The sequence below is a fragment of the Stegostoma tigrinum genome, chromosome 39 (genome assembly GCF_030684315.1).
Source record: "Stegostoma tigrinum isolate sSteTig4 chromosome 39, sSteTig4.hap1, whole genome shotgun sequence".
NCBI lineage: Eukaryota > Metazoa > Chordata > Chondrichthyes > Orectolobiformes > Stegostomatidae > Stegostoma > Stegostoma tigrinum.
In genome coordinates, this window is record NC_081392.1 from 14018842 (window position 1) to 14036539 (window position 17698).

The window sequence follows — 17698 nt, forward strand, 5'->3', positions numbered from 1 at the left end:
AGAACAAGTTTGAGGAGGTGGACATTATCCAGAGAGGGGGAAACTACGGCTGGAGAGCGAGGGAGGGATTCTCCTGCTATGACAAGAAACTCTGCTCCAACTCATCTCTCAGTGAGTGCCACTCCCAGTGTGTCACAGTGACCGCACACTCACTCTCACACTCACACACTCATACACTCGCTCCACACGCTCACTCTGACTACACACACTGACTCTCACACTCACTCACACACTCACTCCCAAACTCACACTCACTACACACACTCACTCTCACTACACACACTGACTCACACGCACACTCACACTGGCTCACACACACACTCACACAGTCTCTCTCACATTCACTCACTCGCACACTCTCACATACTCAATCTCACTCACACACACACACATTCACCCTCACTCTCACTCACACACATTCACACTCACACTCACACACACATATACACACAGACACTCTCTCTCACACACACTCATTACACACACTCACGACACACTCTCACACTCACACACACTAACTCACACTCACATTACACTCAATCTCACTCACACACATTCACTCTCACTCATACACACTCACTCACTCTCACTCACGCACACATTCACCCTCACTCTCACTCACACACATTCACACTCACACACACATATACACACAGACACTGTCTCTCTCACACACACACACACACACACACACACACTAACTCACACAGTCACTCACACTCTCTTACATTCACTCCACTCACACTCACTCTCGCTCACGCATTACACTCAATCTCACTCACACACATTCACACTCACTCTCACTCACACACACTCACTGACACACACACATACTCACCCTCACTCACAGTCACACTCACACACAGATATACACACAGTGACTCTCACGCGCACACACTCACACACACACTCTCACAAACACATGCTCACACTCTCACAGACACACACTCACACTCTCACACACACACACATATACACTCAGACACTCTCGCACACACACACACACGCATGCTCACAAACACATGTTCACACTCTCACAGACATACACACTCACACTCTCACACACACACATATACACTCAGACACTCTCTCGCGCACACACACACACACACACACACGCATGCTCACAAACACATGTTCACACTCTCACCGACATACACACTCACACTCTCACACACACACATATACACTCAGACACTCTCTCGCGCACACACACACACACACGCACGCTCACAAACACATGTTCACACTCTCACAGACATACACACTCACACTCACACACACACACACATATACACTCAGACACTCTCTCGCGCACACACACATGCATGCTCACAAACACATGTTCACACTCTCACAGACATACACACACTCTCACACACACACACATATACACTCAGACACTCTCTCGCGCACACACACACGCATGCTAACAAACACATGTTCACACTCACACACACATATACACACACACACTCTCCAGGGGAGGCAGTCATACAGTGGTATTGTCTCTGGTCTATGAATCAACGCTCCCTTTAAGCTGTGCGGGTTACCCCAGGTTTCTGGATCATGGTGGCTGGCTGCAGCATTGACTGCTGCCTGTAGGGGTCACTGCTGCACATGGATCTCAGAGGCCTGTATGGCTGGAAAGAGAGACCTGGGCTAATGCCCTGAAGGTGTGGGTTCAAATCCCACGATGGCCGATGGTGAAATCTGAATCACTGAAAATCTGAAATGTAGAGCTAGCATCCATGGAATACAGAGTAGGCCATTCAGCCCTTTAAGCCTGTTCCACCATTCCATATGATAACGGAACTCCCTGCCAGTAAGGATGGGAGAGGCAGAAGCCCTCATAACATCGAAGAAGTATTTAGATACGCACTTGCATCGCCAAAGTGTGTAAGCCTGGGGGCCAAGTGCTGGAAAATGGGATTAGAATCGGTGGTTGTTTTTGACTGGCATGGATACAATGGGCTGAAGGGCCTTTTCCTGTGCTGTAGATCTCTGAGAGTTGAGAAATGATCACTCTACTCGGTAGCCTGCTCCCCCTTTCTCCCTCTTCTCTTGGATCCCATTAACCCTGAGAACTACCGTAACCATTAACATACAAGATAGGAGCAGAAGGAGGACATTCGGCCCTTCGAGCCTGCTCCGCCATTCATCACATGATCGTCCAACTGATCGTCCAACTCAACAGCCTAATCTTGCTTGTTGTTAAACTCTCTCTGGCACACTAAGGTCCTTCTTGTCCATGCTGGTCTGGGCCTACACGTGACTCCAGACCCACAGCAATGTGGTTGACATTTAACTGCCCTCTGAAATGGCTAAGTGAGCCACTCAGTTTGGAGGATAGCTGGCCTTACCAAGCGATGCCTGCATTCCATGTATGAGTTGTGCTTTTACAGGAGGCTGTACAGTCAGTGGGAGAGGTGTCTGAGTCAGCTTTGGGTGTAGCCTGGGCTGAGAAAGACCACAGGGGGCCTGAGAAACACAAGGAGAGTGGGCGAAGAAATGGCAGATAGAATCCCTACAGTGTGGAAACAGACCCTTCAGCCCAACAAGTCAACAACAACCCACACAGACCCATTCCCTTAACCTAAACATTCCTGGGGACTATGGGTAATTTCCCATGGCCAATCCATCTAACCTGCACATCTTTAGACTGTGGGAGGAAACTAGAACACCCAGAGGAAACCCTCACAGACACAGGAAGAACACACAAACTCCACACAGACAGCCGCCCGAGGGTGGAATTGAACCTGGGTCCCTGGTGCTATGAGGCAGCAGAGCTAACCGCTGAGCCACTGTGCCACCCAAACAGGCAACCACAGCGATAACATGAGAATATAACATGAGAAAGTATAAGATAACACAGTGTGGAGCTGGATGAACACAGCAGACCAGAAAGCATCAGAGGAGCGGGAAAGTTGACGTTTTTCTGAAAAAGGATCCCAACCCAAAACATCGGCTTTCCTGCTCCTCTGGTGCTGCTTGACCTGCTGTGTTCATCCAGCTCCACACCGTGTTATCTCTGACTCCAGCATTGGCAGTTCCTACTTTCTCTGAGGAACTGTGAGGTTTGAGGAAGTTTGGCAGGAAGCATAGAGGTGTAAAGACTATTTTCTAAATGGGGAAAGGCTTTGGAAATCTGAAGCACAAAGAGACTTGGGGAGTCCTAGCTCAGGGATTTTCTTAGAGTTGACATGCAGGTTCAGCTGGCAGTTAGGAAGGCAAATGCAATGTTAGCATTCATTTCAAGTCGGCTGGAATAAATGAGCAGAAATGTACTGGATTGAAACGAACATAATGGTGACAACTGTTGATTGTTGGAAAAATCCATCCAGTTCACCAATATTCTTCATGGAAGGAAATCTGCCATCCTTACCCTGTCTGGCCTACATGTGACTCCAGATGCAGAGGCCCCTGGGCAATTAGGGACGGGCATTATATGTCAGCCTATCCAAATCCCCAGGAGCAAATAATTTACATAAGCCAATGGAGGCTTCAGCAGAAGGTAGTTCCCCAGGGACCCCTGACCACTACCACATGGAGAAGGTTGATGCAGGTAGTTCAGATGAATTTATTGCCCATCCCTAATTTAAGAGTCAACCACATTGCTGTGGGTCTGGAGTCACTTATAGGCCAGACCAGGTAAGGTTGGCAGTTTCCTTTCCTAAAGGACATCAGTGAACCAGATGGGTTTTTCCCCGAGAACTGGCAACAGATTTATGGTCATCACTAGAACCAGATCCTGGTTATCAAATTCAAATTCCACCATCTGCCATGGCGGGATTCGAACCCAAAATATTGCCTGGGTCTCTGGATTAACAGTCCAGCATTAATAGCACTCAACCATTGCCCACCCCTAATTCTTCCCTAGACAGGGAGAGCTGGACACTGCTGTATTGAATGCTGTTCCTTGGCTTTGTTACAGATGACATCCTGCCAATATTCGCGTATCCCCACAGACTAGGCAGGTCTGTGACTGGTGGCTATATCTACAGAGGTTGCGAGATGCCCAATCTGAACGGACTCTACATCTTTGGAGATTTCATGAGCGGGTAGGTTCTCTGTCTCTCTGTCAGCAGGACAACCTCTGAGGCAACAGAATTGCTGAGATGGGTAAGTTCCTTTAAGGGTGACCTGTCTTAAACTGCTGTCTGTCAGTAAACTGCATTTCATAGACAGTATGATGTAAGGGCCCAAGCCCTCTCCAGTTGGAACACTGTGTAAGGTCATAAGACATAGGAACAGATGTGGCTATTCGGCCCTTCATGTCTGCTCCACTATTCGACCATGGCCAATATGTCTCTCAACCCCATTGCCCTGCCTTCTCCCCATAGCCCTCGATCCCCTTACTAATCAGGAACATCCATCTCTGTTGGAAATGATGTGTTCTTCCACATTAATCCTGCGAATCAGATGTCCACATAGCTCTCATGATCTTTGTATGGTCTTTATCTTCCAAGTAGTTTTGTTTTTGCCAGTCTTTATACGATTGTTTGCAATAAACAGGAGAAACCACTTGCATTGATGGGATACCATAAATGCAGTAAAATGTCCCCAGGAGGCCAGATATGAAACCTAAGCTGACACTGAGCCACACAAGAGAAGAGAAACCTATTAACAGAACATAGGTCCTCTTATGAATAAAGTTAGAAACTTTCCTACTTATTGTCAGAGATATTTTCAAATCCATAGAATCCCTACAGTGTGGAAGCAGGTCATTCAGCCCAACAGTCCACACTAACCTTCGGAAAGCATCCCACCCAGACACAACACTACCCCTGCATTTCCCACGGCTAACCCACCTAATGTCCACATCCCTAGGCACTATGGGTAATTTAGCATGGCTGATTCACCCTAACCTGCACATCTTTGGACTGCGGGAGGAAGCCCATGCAGACACAGGAAGAATGTGCAAAGCCCACACAGATAGTCACCCGAAGGGGAATCAAACCCGGGTCCCCAGCACTGTGAGGCACTAGCGCTAACCACTGAGCCACAACCTGCTCAGAAACAGAGTCATCGAGATGTACAGCATGGAAACAGAGCCTTCAGTCCAACAAGCCAACCAGATATCCTAAATTAATCCAGTCCCATTTGCCAGCATTTGGCCCATATCCCTCTAAACCCTTCCTATTCATGTCCCCATCCAGATCCCTTTTAAATGCTGTAACTGTACCAGCCTCCACCACTTCCTCTGACAGCTCATTCCATACACGCACCACCCTCTGTGTGAAAAAGTTGTCCCTTATGTCACTTATAAATCTTTCCCCTCTCACCTTCAACCCCTCTAGTTTTCGACTTCCCCACCCTGGGGAAAGGACCTTGACTATTCACTCCATCATATAATTCTCAACCTGAGTTCCACACCACTCCCCACCATTTCTCGAGGCTCCCACTCCCTCTGAGCATCCAAACTATCAAGTGCTTTCAACGCCCTCAGTGTTTCAGAGAGCCTCCTGTCTCCATGTTCTGTGTTGTCTTGCAGGCGGCTCATGTCTCTGAAAGAGGACCCTCGCTCTGGTCACTGGAGTTACCAGGAGATCTGCATGGGCCGTGGGCAAGTGTGCAATTTCCCCAAACTCATCAATAACTACTACCAGTACATCATCTCCTTTGCTGAGGACGAGGCAGGTAACCTTCGTCAGTCTCAAACAGCGTCTGGCTTAACTCAAGATGGGTTTCATTTTGGTTTCCCTTCCTGATTCACAGCTCCAGAGAACACAGTCCTTCAACATCCCCGTTCCCTGAGCTCCCCTCCACCCACCTGAGTTTACCCTGTCTAGTCATGTTAGAATGTTACAGGTTTCTATCAGAACCACCACCCCCCCACCTCATTCTTCTCAACTTCAGTGAATAAATCCCAAACCAACCCTAGATAGTAAGAGCTGCCGATGCTGGAGTCAGAGATAATACAGCATGGAGCTGGAGGAACACAGCAGGCCAGGCAGCATCAGAGGAGCAGGGAAGTAGATGCTTCAGGTCGGGACCCTTCTTTGGGAAAAAAAAGCAATCCAGCAATTCATGTGTCAGTCATTTAGGCAGAGAAATGGCAGATGGAATTTAAGCTGATGCCACCTGCAAACTGGAGGATCAGCACCTCATATTCCAGCTTGAGAGCCTACAGGCCAATGGCCTAAACATGGAATTCACCGGTTTCAAAATCTCCCCCACGCCGGCCTCATTCCATGTCCAACCCTCCCTTCAATCCCCGCCTCCTTGACCTGACACAACCTGCCCATCCTCTCTCCCACCTATCCGCCCTCCCACCTCACTGACCAGTCCACATCACGGCCAACCTGCGCTCATCTATCACCATCCCACCTACCTTCCCAGCCCCACCCCGCCTCTCGCTATTTATTTTCCAGCTCCCTTCCCTCTCTCCCGTTTCTGAAGAAGCGTCCTGACCGGAAAGGTCAACTTTCCTGCTCCTCTGACGCTGCCCAGCCTGCTGTGTTCCTCCAGCTCCTCACTGTTGTATCAGTGTAAGGAGACATATTTTGGAAGACCAAATGCAACAGGAAAGTGTACAGTAAATGGCAGGGCCCCTAGGAACATTGATGTACAGAGGGATCTTGGGGACCAAGTCCGTAGCTCCCTGAAGATGGATAAGGTGGTCAGCATTCAGCATACTTGCCTTCATCAGACAGGGACATTGAGTATAAATGTTGGTAAGTTATGTTGAAGCTGTACAAGAGTTTAGTTAGGACACATTTGGAGTATTGTGTGCAGCTCTGCGTACCACGCTGTAGGAAGGGTGTGGATGCTTTGGACAGGGTGCAAAAGCGATTTAGCAGGATGTTGCCTGGATTGGAGTGCATTAGCGATCAGGAGGGGTTGGACAAACTTGGATTGTTTTCGTTAGAGCATCAGAGGCTGAGGGGCGACCTGTTAGAAGTCTGTAAAATTATGAGAGGCACGGACAGGATGGATAGTCAGAGTCCTTTTCCCCAGGGTGGAAATGTCAAATACTAGGGAGGGGCAGAGGTTTAAGGGGAGACGGGGAAAGTTTAAAAGAGATGTACGAGGCAAGTTTTTTACACAGAGGGTGGTAGGTGCCTGGAATGTGCTGCCAGGGGAGGTGGTAGAAGCAGATAGGATAGCAATGTTTAAGAGGCATTTAGACAGAGACGCAAACAGGGAGCGAATAGCGGGATAAGGATGATTTCCAAACAGATGGGATTAGTTTAGAATGGCATCATGGCCAGCACAGGAATGGTGGGCCGAAGGGCCTGTTCCTGTGCTGCAATGTTCTATGTAGTTAATGTTGCTGGCATTAAGCTGCAAGTGAGCTGCTTCCATCCCCTCTTCATCTCTCATCAGGCTGCCCTCCTCTCCATTTCTCTCTAATGTGTTTAGGAGCAAAATGTGGTCAGGCTGAGGGTCTGAAATTCACTCCCTTAGAGTGTAGAGTGTGACGAAGGGTCACCAGACCCGAAATGTTAACTGATTTCTCTCCACAGATGCTGCCAGACCTTGCTGAGCTTTTCCAGCAACTTCTTTTTTAGTTTCTGATTCACAGCATCTGCAGATCGTTCAGTTTTTTAATTAGGGTGGTTCAAATGGAGCCTCCAGAAGAGAATTAGACTTTAACCTGTAAAGGAAGAATGCGTAGGGTTATAGGGGCAGAGCAGGAGATTGGAACATTGGGGTGCATAGTTCCTCAAAAGTGGAGCTGCAGGTAGACAGGGCGGTGAGGAAGGTGTTCGGTACGCTTGCCTTTATTGGTCAATGCATTGAGTATAGGAGTTAGAAGGGTCATGTTGCAGCTGTACGGGACATTGGTTAGGGCCACTTTTGGAACACTGCGTGCAATTCTGGTCTCCCTGCTATAGGAGGGATGTTGTGAAACTTGAAAGGGTTCAGAAAAGATTTATGAGGTCGTTGCCAAGATTGGAGGATTTGAGCTACAGGGAGAGGCTGAATAGGCTGGGGCTATTTTCCCTGGAGTGTCGGAGGCTGAGGGGTGACCTTATAGAGGTTCATAAAATCATGAGGGGCATTGATAGGGTGAATAGCCAAGGTCTTTTCCCCAGGGTGGGGGAGTCCAAAACTAGAGGAGCATGGGTTTAAGGTGAGGGGGGAAAGATTTAAAAGGGACCTGACGGATAACGTTTTCACACAGAGGGTGGTGTGTGTATGGAATGAGCTGCCAGAGGAAGTGGTGGAGGCTGGTACAATTACAACATTTAAAAGGCATCTGGATGGGGACATGAATAGGAAGGGTTTAGAGGGATATGGGCTATATGCTGACAAATGGGACTAGATTTATTTAGGATATCTGGTTGGCATGGACCGAGTTGGACCGAAGGGTCTGTTTCATTGCTGCACGTCTCTGTGGCTCTAAGTGCTTTTTCATAAAGTCAGTGCAGGGATGATGGGCCATTTGGCTTCCTCTGTGCTGTAACAATTCTGTGATAGTGGGGGAAGGTGAGGATACACATGCCTTACCCAGTGAGTGAGTTGTCTGCCTAAAAGGCAGAAAATGAATGATTTCAAAAAGCAATTGGATAGACACTTGTGGGAAGTCAATTTGCGGGGACTATGGGAGAGAGGGGGATGGGACTGATAGGATTGCTGTACAGAGCGCCAGCAAGAACTCTACGGCCTCTTTCTGAACTGCAATGATGCTATTAAGATTCCCTTATCAATGGCATTCACCTCAACCATTTCCAAAATCTGCACTGCTCTTTTGTTTTTGTTTGTTCACAGGCTGCGGGCATCGCTGGCTGGGCCCAGCATTTACTTCCCATCCCTAGTTGCCCCCTTGAGAAGGTGGTGATGAGCTGCCATCTTGAACCATTGTTGTCCATGTGCTGTGGGTCAACCCATTATGTCCCTGAGGGAGGGACTTCCAGGATTTTGACCCAGTGACACTGAAGGAACGGCGATATATTTCCAAGTCAGGATGGGGAGGGGCTCGGAGGCGAACTTACAGGGGGCGGTGTTCCCATGTATCTGCTGCCCCTGTCCTTCTCAATGGAAGTGGTCGTGGGTTTGCAAAGTGCTGTCTGAGGATCTTTGGTGAATTTCTGCAGGACACCTTGTAGATGGTACACACTGCTGTGACTGAGCATTGGTGGGGGAGGGAGCGGGATGTTTTTGGATGTGGTGCCAATCAAGTGGGGGCTGCTTTATCCTGGATGGTGTCGAGCTTCTCAAATGTTGTTGGTTATGTGTGGGATGCCTTATCTTCTCATTTTGCCCTACGGTTGATGCAGAGGGGTATTCCTCAAGCCATACCAATTCTCTTTCTCTCTCTAGCGGCGAAATACACTTGGTCTCTCAACTATGGCTGAGTTTCCATCCTATCACCCAGAGGAGGCAGAAACTGTTGCTTGTGGCAATGGGTCAAGAACTAGAGGACACTGAATGAAAGTTGTTTGCTGATAGAACTAAAGGAAACATGAGGAAAAGATCTTTTTGTGTAGTGAGCAGTCAGGGTGTGGAATGCGCTGCCTGAGAGTCTGGTGTAGACTCTTACAATTGGGCCTTTCAAAGAGAAATGGGATCATTATCTGATGACCATCGTTCTAGCGCATATCTAAGGCTGAGGTAGATTCTTGTCCAGGAAGGCAATTAAGGGTGATGGGAAAAGTGTTGGAAAGTGAGCAACGTCAGATCGGCTATGACCCTGCTGAATGACAGGCTCAAGGCACCTGCTCCTGTTCCTATTTCTTATGAACATATGGAGAGAGAAACCCAAAAAAAAAGCTGGCCTCCAGACAAACAGTGGGAGAGTGGGACCAAGCGGATTGGTCTTGCAGAGAATGCACTCAGATCAGATGGGCTGAAAGGCCTCCTTCTGTGGGTGAGGGGTGGAAAGACAGGGCTTCGGTCAATGTGGTACTATCTCCGTGGAGTATATAAGCCAGGACGAAGGCTAACACAGCTGCTGTCTGCCTCCCATCCCTGTTCTTGCAGGTGAGCTGTACTTCATGTCCAGTGGGAATCCCAGTGCCTACGTCCCCGCAGGAACTGTGTATAAACTGATCGACCCTTCTCGGTGAGTGTCAGCATTCTCCTTCTACAATGCGACTCGCGAATAATCCTCGCGTTCTTGAGAATCAAGGCCAGCCTAAATTTTCTCAGCCCTGACCAGCACTCTGTGTCCCATAAACCGGGGCTGGAATCCCAATCCCAGGCTCACTCGGAATGATGTCTGGATTACGGGGAGAGATGAGGAAGGTGGGAAGTAGGATCAGGAGTAGGGCATTCAGCAGGAAGACTGCTCCTCCATTCAGTAAGATGGTCACTGATTTTCTGCGTCAGCATTGCTTTCCCACAGTATCCCTTGATATCTTTAATGGATACAAACCTATCATGGGGAGCTGAGTGGTACTATCGCTGGACTATTAACCCAGAGACACAGGTAATGTTCTGGGGACCAGAGTTCGAATCCCACCAAGGGCAGATGGTGAAATTTGGATTCAGTAAAAAGTATCTGGAATTAAGAATCTAATGATGGCTGTGAATCCATTGTCAATTGTTGGGAAAAACCCATCTGGTTCCCTCATGTCCTTTTGGGAAGGAAACTGCCATCCTTACCTGGTCTGGGCCTACATGTGACTCCAGACACATAGCAATATGGTTGGCTCTTAAACTGCCCTCTGGGTAGTAAATGCTTCCTTCGCCAGAGATCCCCTCATCCCATGAAGGAATTAAAAAACCCTATCAATCTCTGTTATCGACTCATATAGCTCACAAGGGGCCCTTCAGCCCCTGAGTCTGTGCTAACCCATCTGCACTAATCCCACTTGGCTTGTAGCATTGAATGTTATGACATTTCATGTTTTCATCCACATTTCTTTTATCAATTAAGCTCTTCAGTGATGTATTGACGCACCTCTGGTGCAGGTGGGACTTGAAGATGGGTCTCCTGGCCCAGAGAGGGGACACTACCAGGATATCTAGAACCTTTCCACGTACTTTTTAAAAGTTCTGCCTCTTCTACCCTCCCAGATTCCCAATTTCCTCAAATCCCTTCCAAACCTCCCACTGTTCACTTCAAAATTAAACCCCATTGTTAATGACTCTTTCACTGAGGGAAACAGCTTCTATCCTATATGTCCCGTATAATGTTTTACCCCTCTGTCAGGCATCACCCCCTTCAGTCCGCCATTCTTAAAACAAAACGCAAGCTTGTCCCAGAACAAAAACAGAAGTTGCTGGAAAAGCTCAGCAGGTCTGGCAGCATCTGTGAAGGAAAATCTCGTGGGGTCTCTCTTCCGAGCTAAAATACTCCAGCCCGGGCAATGCGCTGGTGAGAGATAGCAAGGGCTGCCGATGCTGGAGTCAGAGATAACGCAGTGCGGAGCTGGAGGAACACAATGGGCCGGGCAGCATCAGAGAAGCAGGAGCAGAATTTTGAGTAGAAATTCTGAAGAAGGGTCCCAACCAAAAATGTCAGCTTTCCTGCTCCTCTGACACTGCCTGGCCTGGTGTGTTCATCCAGCTTCTCTGTGTGTTTCAGCAACATACTAGTGAACCTCATTTTACTCCTTCCACTGCAATCGCACCTCTCCAATGTTCTGAAGAGTCACTGGAGCACAAATATTAACTCTGCCTTCTCTCCACAGATGCTGCCAGACTTCCTGAGTTTCTCGAAGCGATTTCTGCTCTTGTATTACAACTTTCCTATAATGTGGTGATACAGAACTGTCCACTGTGCTCCAGCTGTGACCAACCCCAAAATCCTGTACAGCTCCAACAATGACCTCCCTGATCGCATAATCCATGCCACGACTGATAAAGGAATGTACTCAATAACTGAGCTCTGCAGCCTGTGGGGTACAGAATTCCACTGGGTCAAGGAAATCCTGCTTCTCTCAGTCCCAAACGCTGAGACTCTAATCCTGAGAGTGTTTCCCTTCACTCTCGACTCACCAGCCAGCGGTTAACATTTCGACTGTCTCCATCCTGCCATGTTCTTGAAGAATCTGAGAGTTTTATTGAGGTTACCCTTCATTCCTCCAATTGCACTGGAGCAAGGGGCGGTGGGTTGGAAAGAGATGATTTGTGGGGACGAAGCCAGGAATGGAGAGCAGGAGGGGATTTGACTGACATTTTCAAGATATTTGGGCAGATCAGAGAAGGGTAGGTCGAGAGAAATAACTCTGGAGGCTGGGGAGTCCAAGCCAGGGCTTGGAACTCTCTCCCACAAATGGGTGGCACTGTGGCTCAGTGGTTAGCCCTGCTGCCTTATGGTCCTGGGGACCTGGGTTCAATTCCACCCTCAGGCAACTATCTGTTTGGAGCTTGCGTTCTTCCTGTGTCTGCATGGGTTTCCTCCCACTGTCCATGTTAGCAGAATACGTGCAGGTTAGGTGGATTAGCCGTGCGGGAAATACAGGGAAGAGATGGATGTGGATGGGACACTCTCTGGAGGGTTGGCATGGGCTGAATGACCTGCCCCTGTACTTTTGAGGATTCCACAACAATCTATGCTTGATCAAATTTAAACCAGAGATTGACCAATAACCAAAAACGTGAAGGGATTTGGGGTAAAGGCAAGTGTTAGGTTGCAGGTCAGTCGTGCGTGATGGAATAGTTTCGCTCAAGGGGCTGAATGGCCTACTCCCTCCCTCATTCTGTTTGTTAAATCTCTGGCTGATGCTGCCTTCCAGTGGACAGTTCGGGATGTCCAATCAGTGAAAGAGATCCCCACCATCCATCCTGCAATCAAGAGCAGGAAAAAGACCACTCAGCCCATCTCACAGAAAAATACCAGCAGCAGTGTGACTAGAGGCTGATTAAATCGGGGATAATTACCTTTATGACTCTACCCAGACAATCCAAAGCCACTGCTGCTGACTGAGTACGAATCTGAACCACAGAAAGCAGTTTAGTTTCATGCAATACCCTGCAGAATGCAGAATTATTAGATGTCAGAAGGAGGCCATTCAACCCATTCAGTCTCTACTGTCTCTCCTTTATTCTCTTGTGGGCCAGCATTTATTGCCCCATCCCTAGTTGCCCCCTTGCCTTCCGAAACCTCTGCAGTCTGTGTGTTGCAGGCAGACCCCAGGCAATCCCCCTGTAATCCCCCCCAACTTTCTTCCTTTCCAGCCATGAATCCAACGTCCCAAATTGAATCTACCTCCACCAAACTCTCAGACACTGCTTGGGATGGCACGGCGGCTCAGTGGTTAGCAATGCTGCCTCACGGCACTAGGCACCTGGGTTCAGTCCCACCCTCGGGCAACTGTCTGTATGGAGTTTGCACATTGTCCCTGTGTCTGTGTGGGGGTGCTCTGCGTTTCCTCCCACAGTCCAAAGATGTGCAGGTTAGGGTGGATTAGCCAGGGGGAATATAGGGTTACAGGGATATTGCTCCTTGGAGGGTCAGTACAGACTCAACGGGTGAAATGGCCTCTTTCTGCACTGTCGGGATTTACAAAAAGCTTCCCTTTGTGCTGCCATTCCATCTTTGGGCCATTATCAGTGCCCTCTGGTTTTCCATTCCTTCTGTAATCTTCCACACTGTATGGAATCTAATCTAAATCCGTCATGACAAAAGTTGCCTGTTCCTGGGAATGTACAAAAATGCTCTTCTTAAATTGTAGCACAAACATAATGAAATTGTCACATAGATGCTGACGCCAGGGCAGGTTTAATCCGATCAATCCATTATCCTGTAAATTATATTCAGCTTTGCTTCTTACCCCTAATGTTGTCATTTCTAATGGGGGACCACCTCCTGTTCATCTTCTTCAAGGAGAGCACCACCAGGGAAGTGTCGCTACAAACTGCAGCCTGTCACTGTGAAAGGAAAGTTACTGCCATTTCGGCCGAAAGAGAGTGAGTGTAATCACAGCCCATCTCCACGGCTCTCTGAGATGTACACTGCACATTCTCCTCTCAATGTCACTGTTACTTCTCAGCGCATTTCCATCTTTCGCTGTCACAGGTTTTCTGTCACTCTTTGCCCTGTCACACTTTCTCACACTTTGCATGGTCACACTTTATCACTCTCTGATCGGTCAGTCTCTCGGCCGTGTCACACTTTTTCCTCTCTCTCTCTGCGCTGTCATTCTCTCTCTCTTGGCCCTGTCACACTTTCTCTGTCAGCCCTGTCACTCTCTCTCTCTCGGCCCTGTCACATTTTTTCTCTCTCTCTGCACTGTCACTCTCTCTCTCGGCCCTGTCACACTTTCTCTCTCAGCCCTGTCACTCTCTCTCTCTCTCGGCCCTGTCACACACTCTCTCTCTCGGCCCTGTCACACTTTCTCTGTCAGCCCTGTCACTCTCTCTCTCTCAGCCCTGTCACACTTTTTCTCTCTCTCTGCGCTGTCACTCTCTCTCTCGGCAGCCCTGTCACACTCTCTCTCTCTCTCGGCCCTGTCACTCTCTCTCTCGGCCCTGTCACACTCTCTCTCTCGGCCCTGTCACACTCTCTCTCTCGGCCCTGTCACACTCTCTCTCTCGGCCCTATCACTCTCTCTCTCTCTCAGTCCTGTAACACTTTCTCTCTCTCTCTGCACTGTCACTCTCTCTCCCTCAGCCCTGTCACACGTTCTCTCTCGGCCCTGTCACACTTTCCCTCTCTCGGCCTTGTCACTCTCTCTCTCTCTCTCTCCCTCTCGCTCAGCCCTGTCTCACACTCTCTCTCTCTCTCTCTCTCAGCCCTGTCACACCTTCTCCCTCTCTCAGCCCTGTCACACTTTCTCTCATCCTGCCCTGTCGCATTCCCTGCCCTGTCACATACTTATTCTCCCACTCTGCACTGTTACAGTTTATGCTGTCACAATTTCTTGAAGGGATCAATGTGAAATGACAGCGAGTATGGAATGGAAGAGGGAAGGTGATGCGAGACAAGAAATACTGAGGAGGCCAGCCCAGAGTGAAGGGGCTGGAGCATGGGCCTCAGGGAAAGCCGTGGTGTCACTATTGACAGGGTGGGGGTGCGGACGGGACAGAGGGCTACCCACAGGTGAGTGAGGCTTTGACCTGAATCCATTCTCCTTGTCTCCTGCAGAACTCATCCTGGAGATGAAAGCCACAACAGTCACCCCGACTGCAGTCAGTCCCAGGCCTAGGCCAACTGGGGCCTCAACGCACAGGCCCAAGGCAGGTCGGAAAGGGAAAAGCCAGGCCAGAACGATCATGACCATCACTGCCACGCCGGCCCCTCGGCCTCCTACTTTGAGCTGGCACTGGGAGAAGCCAGGCCCACTGACCACCAAACCCCCGCCCCGCAGCCAGAGGCCGCCAACGGAGGCGGAGAGAGGCCGGGGGCCGGGAGCGGCCGGGGGTCAGGGGCCAAAGGCAGGAAAGAGGAGGCGCAGGCGTCCGCGGGAGGGGACGGTGCGGCTGGCCGGGAGCAGGGGTCAGCACCAGGGGAGGAGGAGGCGGCTGGGCGAAGGGAGAGTCGAGGTCTACATCAGTGGGCGGTGGGGTACCATCTGTAGTGGCTCCTGGGACTCCAGGTCTGCGGCGGTGGTCTGCCGCCAGCTGGGCTACCGGGGTGTGGCCAGGGCAGCCGGCAAGTCGGAGTTCGGGCACAGCAGTCTGCCCATCGTCCTGGACGGCGTGAGGTGTGAGGGCACAGAGAGAAGCCTCTTGCGGTGCCACCATGGGCCCCTGGGGAAACACAGCTGCTCGCGCGGGCAGGAGGCTGGTGTAGTGTGCCGCGCCAAACGCCGAAACTAACCCGCGTGCAAACAGGCCCCATCGGCCCATCGCAACCGCGTCCAGGGAATCGGTGTGGCTCAGAAACTGACCCTTCGGGCCTTCATGCCTGTGCTGACCATGGCGCCATTGTAAAGCTGTTCAGCACGGAAACAGGCCCTTTGGCCCGACCTGTCCATGCTGACTGGGTTTCCTGATCTGATCTAGCTCCATTTTCCTGTGTTTGGCCCCTATCGGTCTAAACCTTCCCTTATCCATGTACCTGCCCAAATGTCTTTTAAATGTTGTAACTGTGCCCACCTCCCGTCTTCCTCCGGCAGCTCGTCCCATCTGCACATCACCCTCTGCGTGGAAATGTTTCCCCTCGGGTCTCTTTTCAATCCTTCCGCTCTCACCTTTAAGCCAATACTCTTTAGACTCCCCTACCCTGTGACCTTTTGCAATTTACCTGATCTACATCCCTCATGATGGATGATGATGGGATAGTGCGGGGGAGGGGCTTAGATTAGTTCACAGGTGGGTGCAACATCGAGGGCCGAACGGCCTGTTCTGCGCTGTATTGTTCTATATTCTATGTTCTGTGATTTTATAAACCTCTACAAAGTCACCCTTCAGCCTCCTAAACTCCAGGGGGAAAAATCTCAGCCTATCCTGCCTCTCCTTATAACTCAAACCTTCCAGTCTCCAATCTAAACTAATCCCAGCTGCCTGCACATGGTACGTGGTTCATATCCCTCTATTCCCTTCCTTTTCATGTCTAAATGGATCTTAATCGTTGCTATCAGGGCCGTTTCCACCATCTCCCCTGGCAGTGCATTCCAGGCATTTACCACCCTCTGCATAAAATACCTTGCTCCCACATCTCCTTTAAACTTTCCCCTTTCACCTTAGAACTGCACCCCCCCCCCCGCCAAAGTAATTGACATTTCCACTCTGGGGAGAAAGACTCCGACTATCCACCTATCCATATTCTATACTTCTTTCAAGTTGTCCGTCAGCCTCTGAGACTCTAACGAAAACTATCCAAGTTTATCGAACCTCCCCTTCTTGCTCCTACACTCCAATCCCCAGCAACACCCCGATAAATCTCCTTTGTGCCCTCACCAAAACCTTTCCATCCTTTCTGTAGTGCAGGGACCAGAACAGTATTCCAAACATGGCCAAACTAAACTCTTAAACAGTGGCAAAATGACTTGCCAACTTTTATGCTCAGTGGCCCAACCGATGTTGCCCCAACAGGTCCATAGCACCAATAATTCTCAGATAACTCAAGAGTCACACAAAATAGAAAAAGGCCCTTTAGCCCATCATGTCTATGCGAACCAACAAAAACCAAACTATGCTGATCTCACTTATTGGCACTTGGTCCATAGCCAGTTATGCCGCCAGCAATTCAAGTGCTCATCCAGATTCTTCTCAAAGTTGAGACTGCTTGTCTCTACTACTCTGTAAGGCAAGATGTCTTGTTTCTGAAAATAAACAAAGCAACTCACTGTTGTAGTGTTTTTGCCTCTCGTGGACATTTGCCTAATCATTTAGGGGAGGTCATGGCCTACTGGTTCAAATCCCGCCATGGCAGATGGTGAAATTTAAATTCAATTAAAACGTCAAGAATTAGGGTCTAATAACGACCATGGAACTGTGAGACAGCAAGAACTGAAGATGCTGGAGTCAGAGATAACACAACGTGGAGCTGGAGGAACACAGCAGGTTTGGCAGCATCAGAGGAGCAGGAAAGTCAACATTTCAGGTCAGGATGCTTCTTCAAAACCGTTTGGAGAAGGGTCCTGATCCAAAAATGTCTACTTTCCTGCTCCTCTGATGCTGCCTGACCTGCTGTGTTCCTCCAGCTCCACACTGTGTTGACCATGGAACTGTTATTGATTGTCAGGAAAACCCACCTCGTTCACTAATGTGCTCTAGGGAAGGAAATCTGCCATCCTTACCTGGTCTGGCCTACATGTGTCCCTAGACCCACGGCAATGTGGCTGACTCTCTAGGTAGGGATGGACAACAAATGCTGGCCAGATCAGCAGTGCCCACATCCCATGCATGTAATTAA

General features: G+C 49.4%; 1 protein-coding gene across 5 annotated transcripts in view; it reads left to right on the forward strand.

Moving 5' to 3' along the window:
• Positions 1-17129, forward strand: part of LOC125447639 (HHIP-like protein 1) — a 45147-nt gene extending 28018 nt beyond the window's left edge. For 2 of the 5 annotated variants that reach the window (XM_048522220.2, XM_048522221.2), the window contains 6 exons: positions 1-111; positions 3935-4061; positions 5495-5640; positions 9931-10012; positions 13724-13806; positions 14984-17129. The exon at positions 1-111 is cut by the window's left edge and continues 218 nt beyond it. In XM_048522220.2, coding sequence (XP_048378177.1) covers positions 1-111; positions 3935-4061; positions 5495-5640; positions 9931-10012; positions 13724-13806; positions 14984-15657 — 1223 coding nt within the window. In that variant the 3' untranslated portion in view covers positions 15658-17129. Of the gene's footprint in view, positions 112-3934; positions 4062-5494; positions 5641-9930; positions 10013-11585; positions 11775-13723; positions 13807-14983 lie in introns of those variants that run through there. The other 3 variants (XM_048522223.2, XM_048522224.2, XM_048522222.2) reach the window with 3 other exon arrangements.
• Positions 17130-17698: the final 569 nt, after the last annotated feature.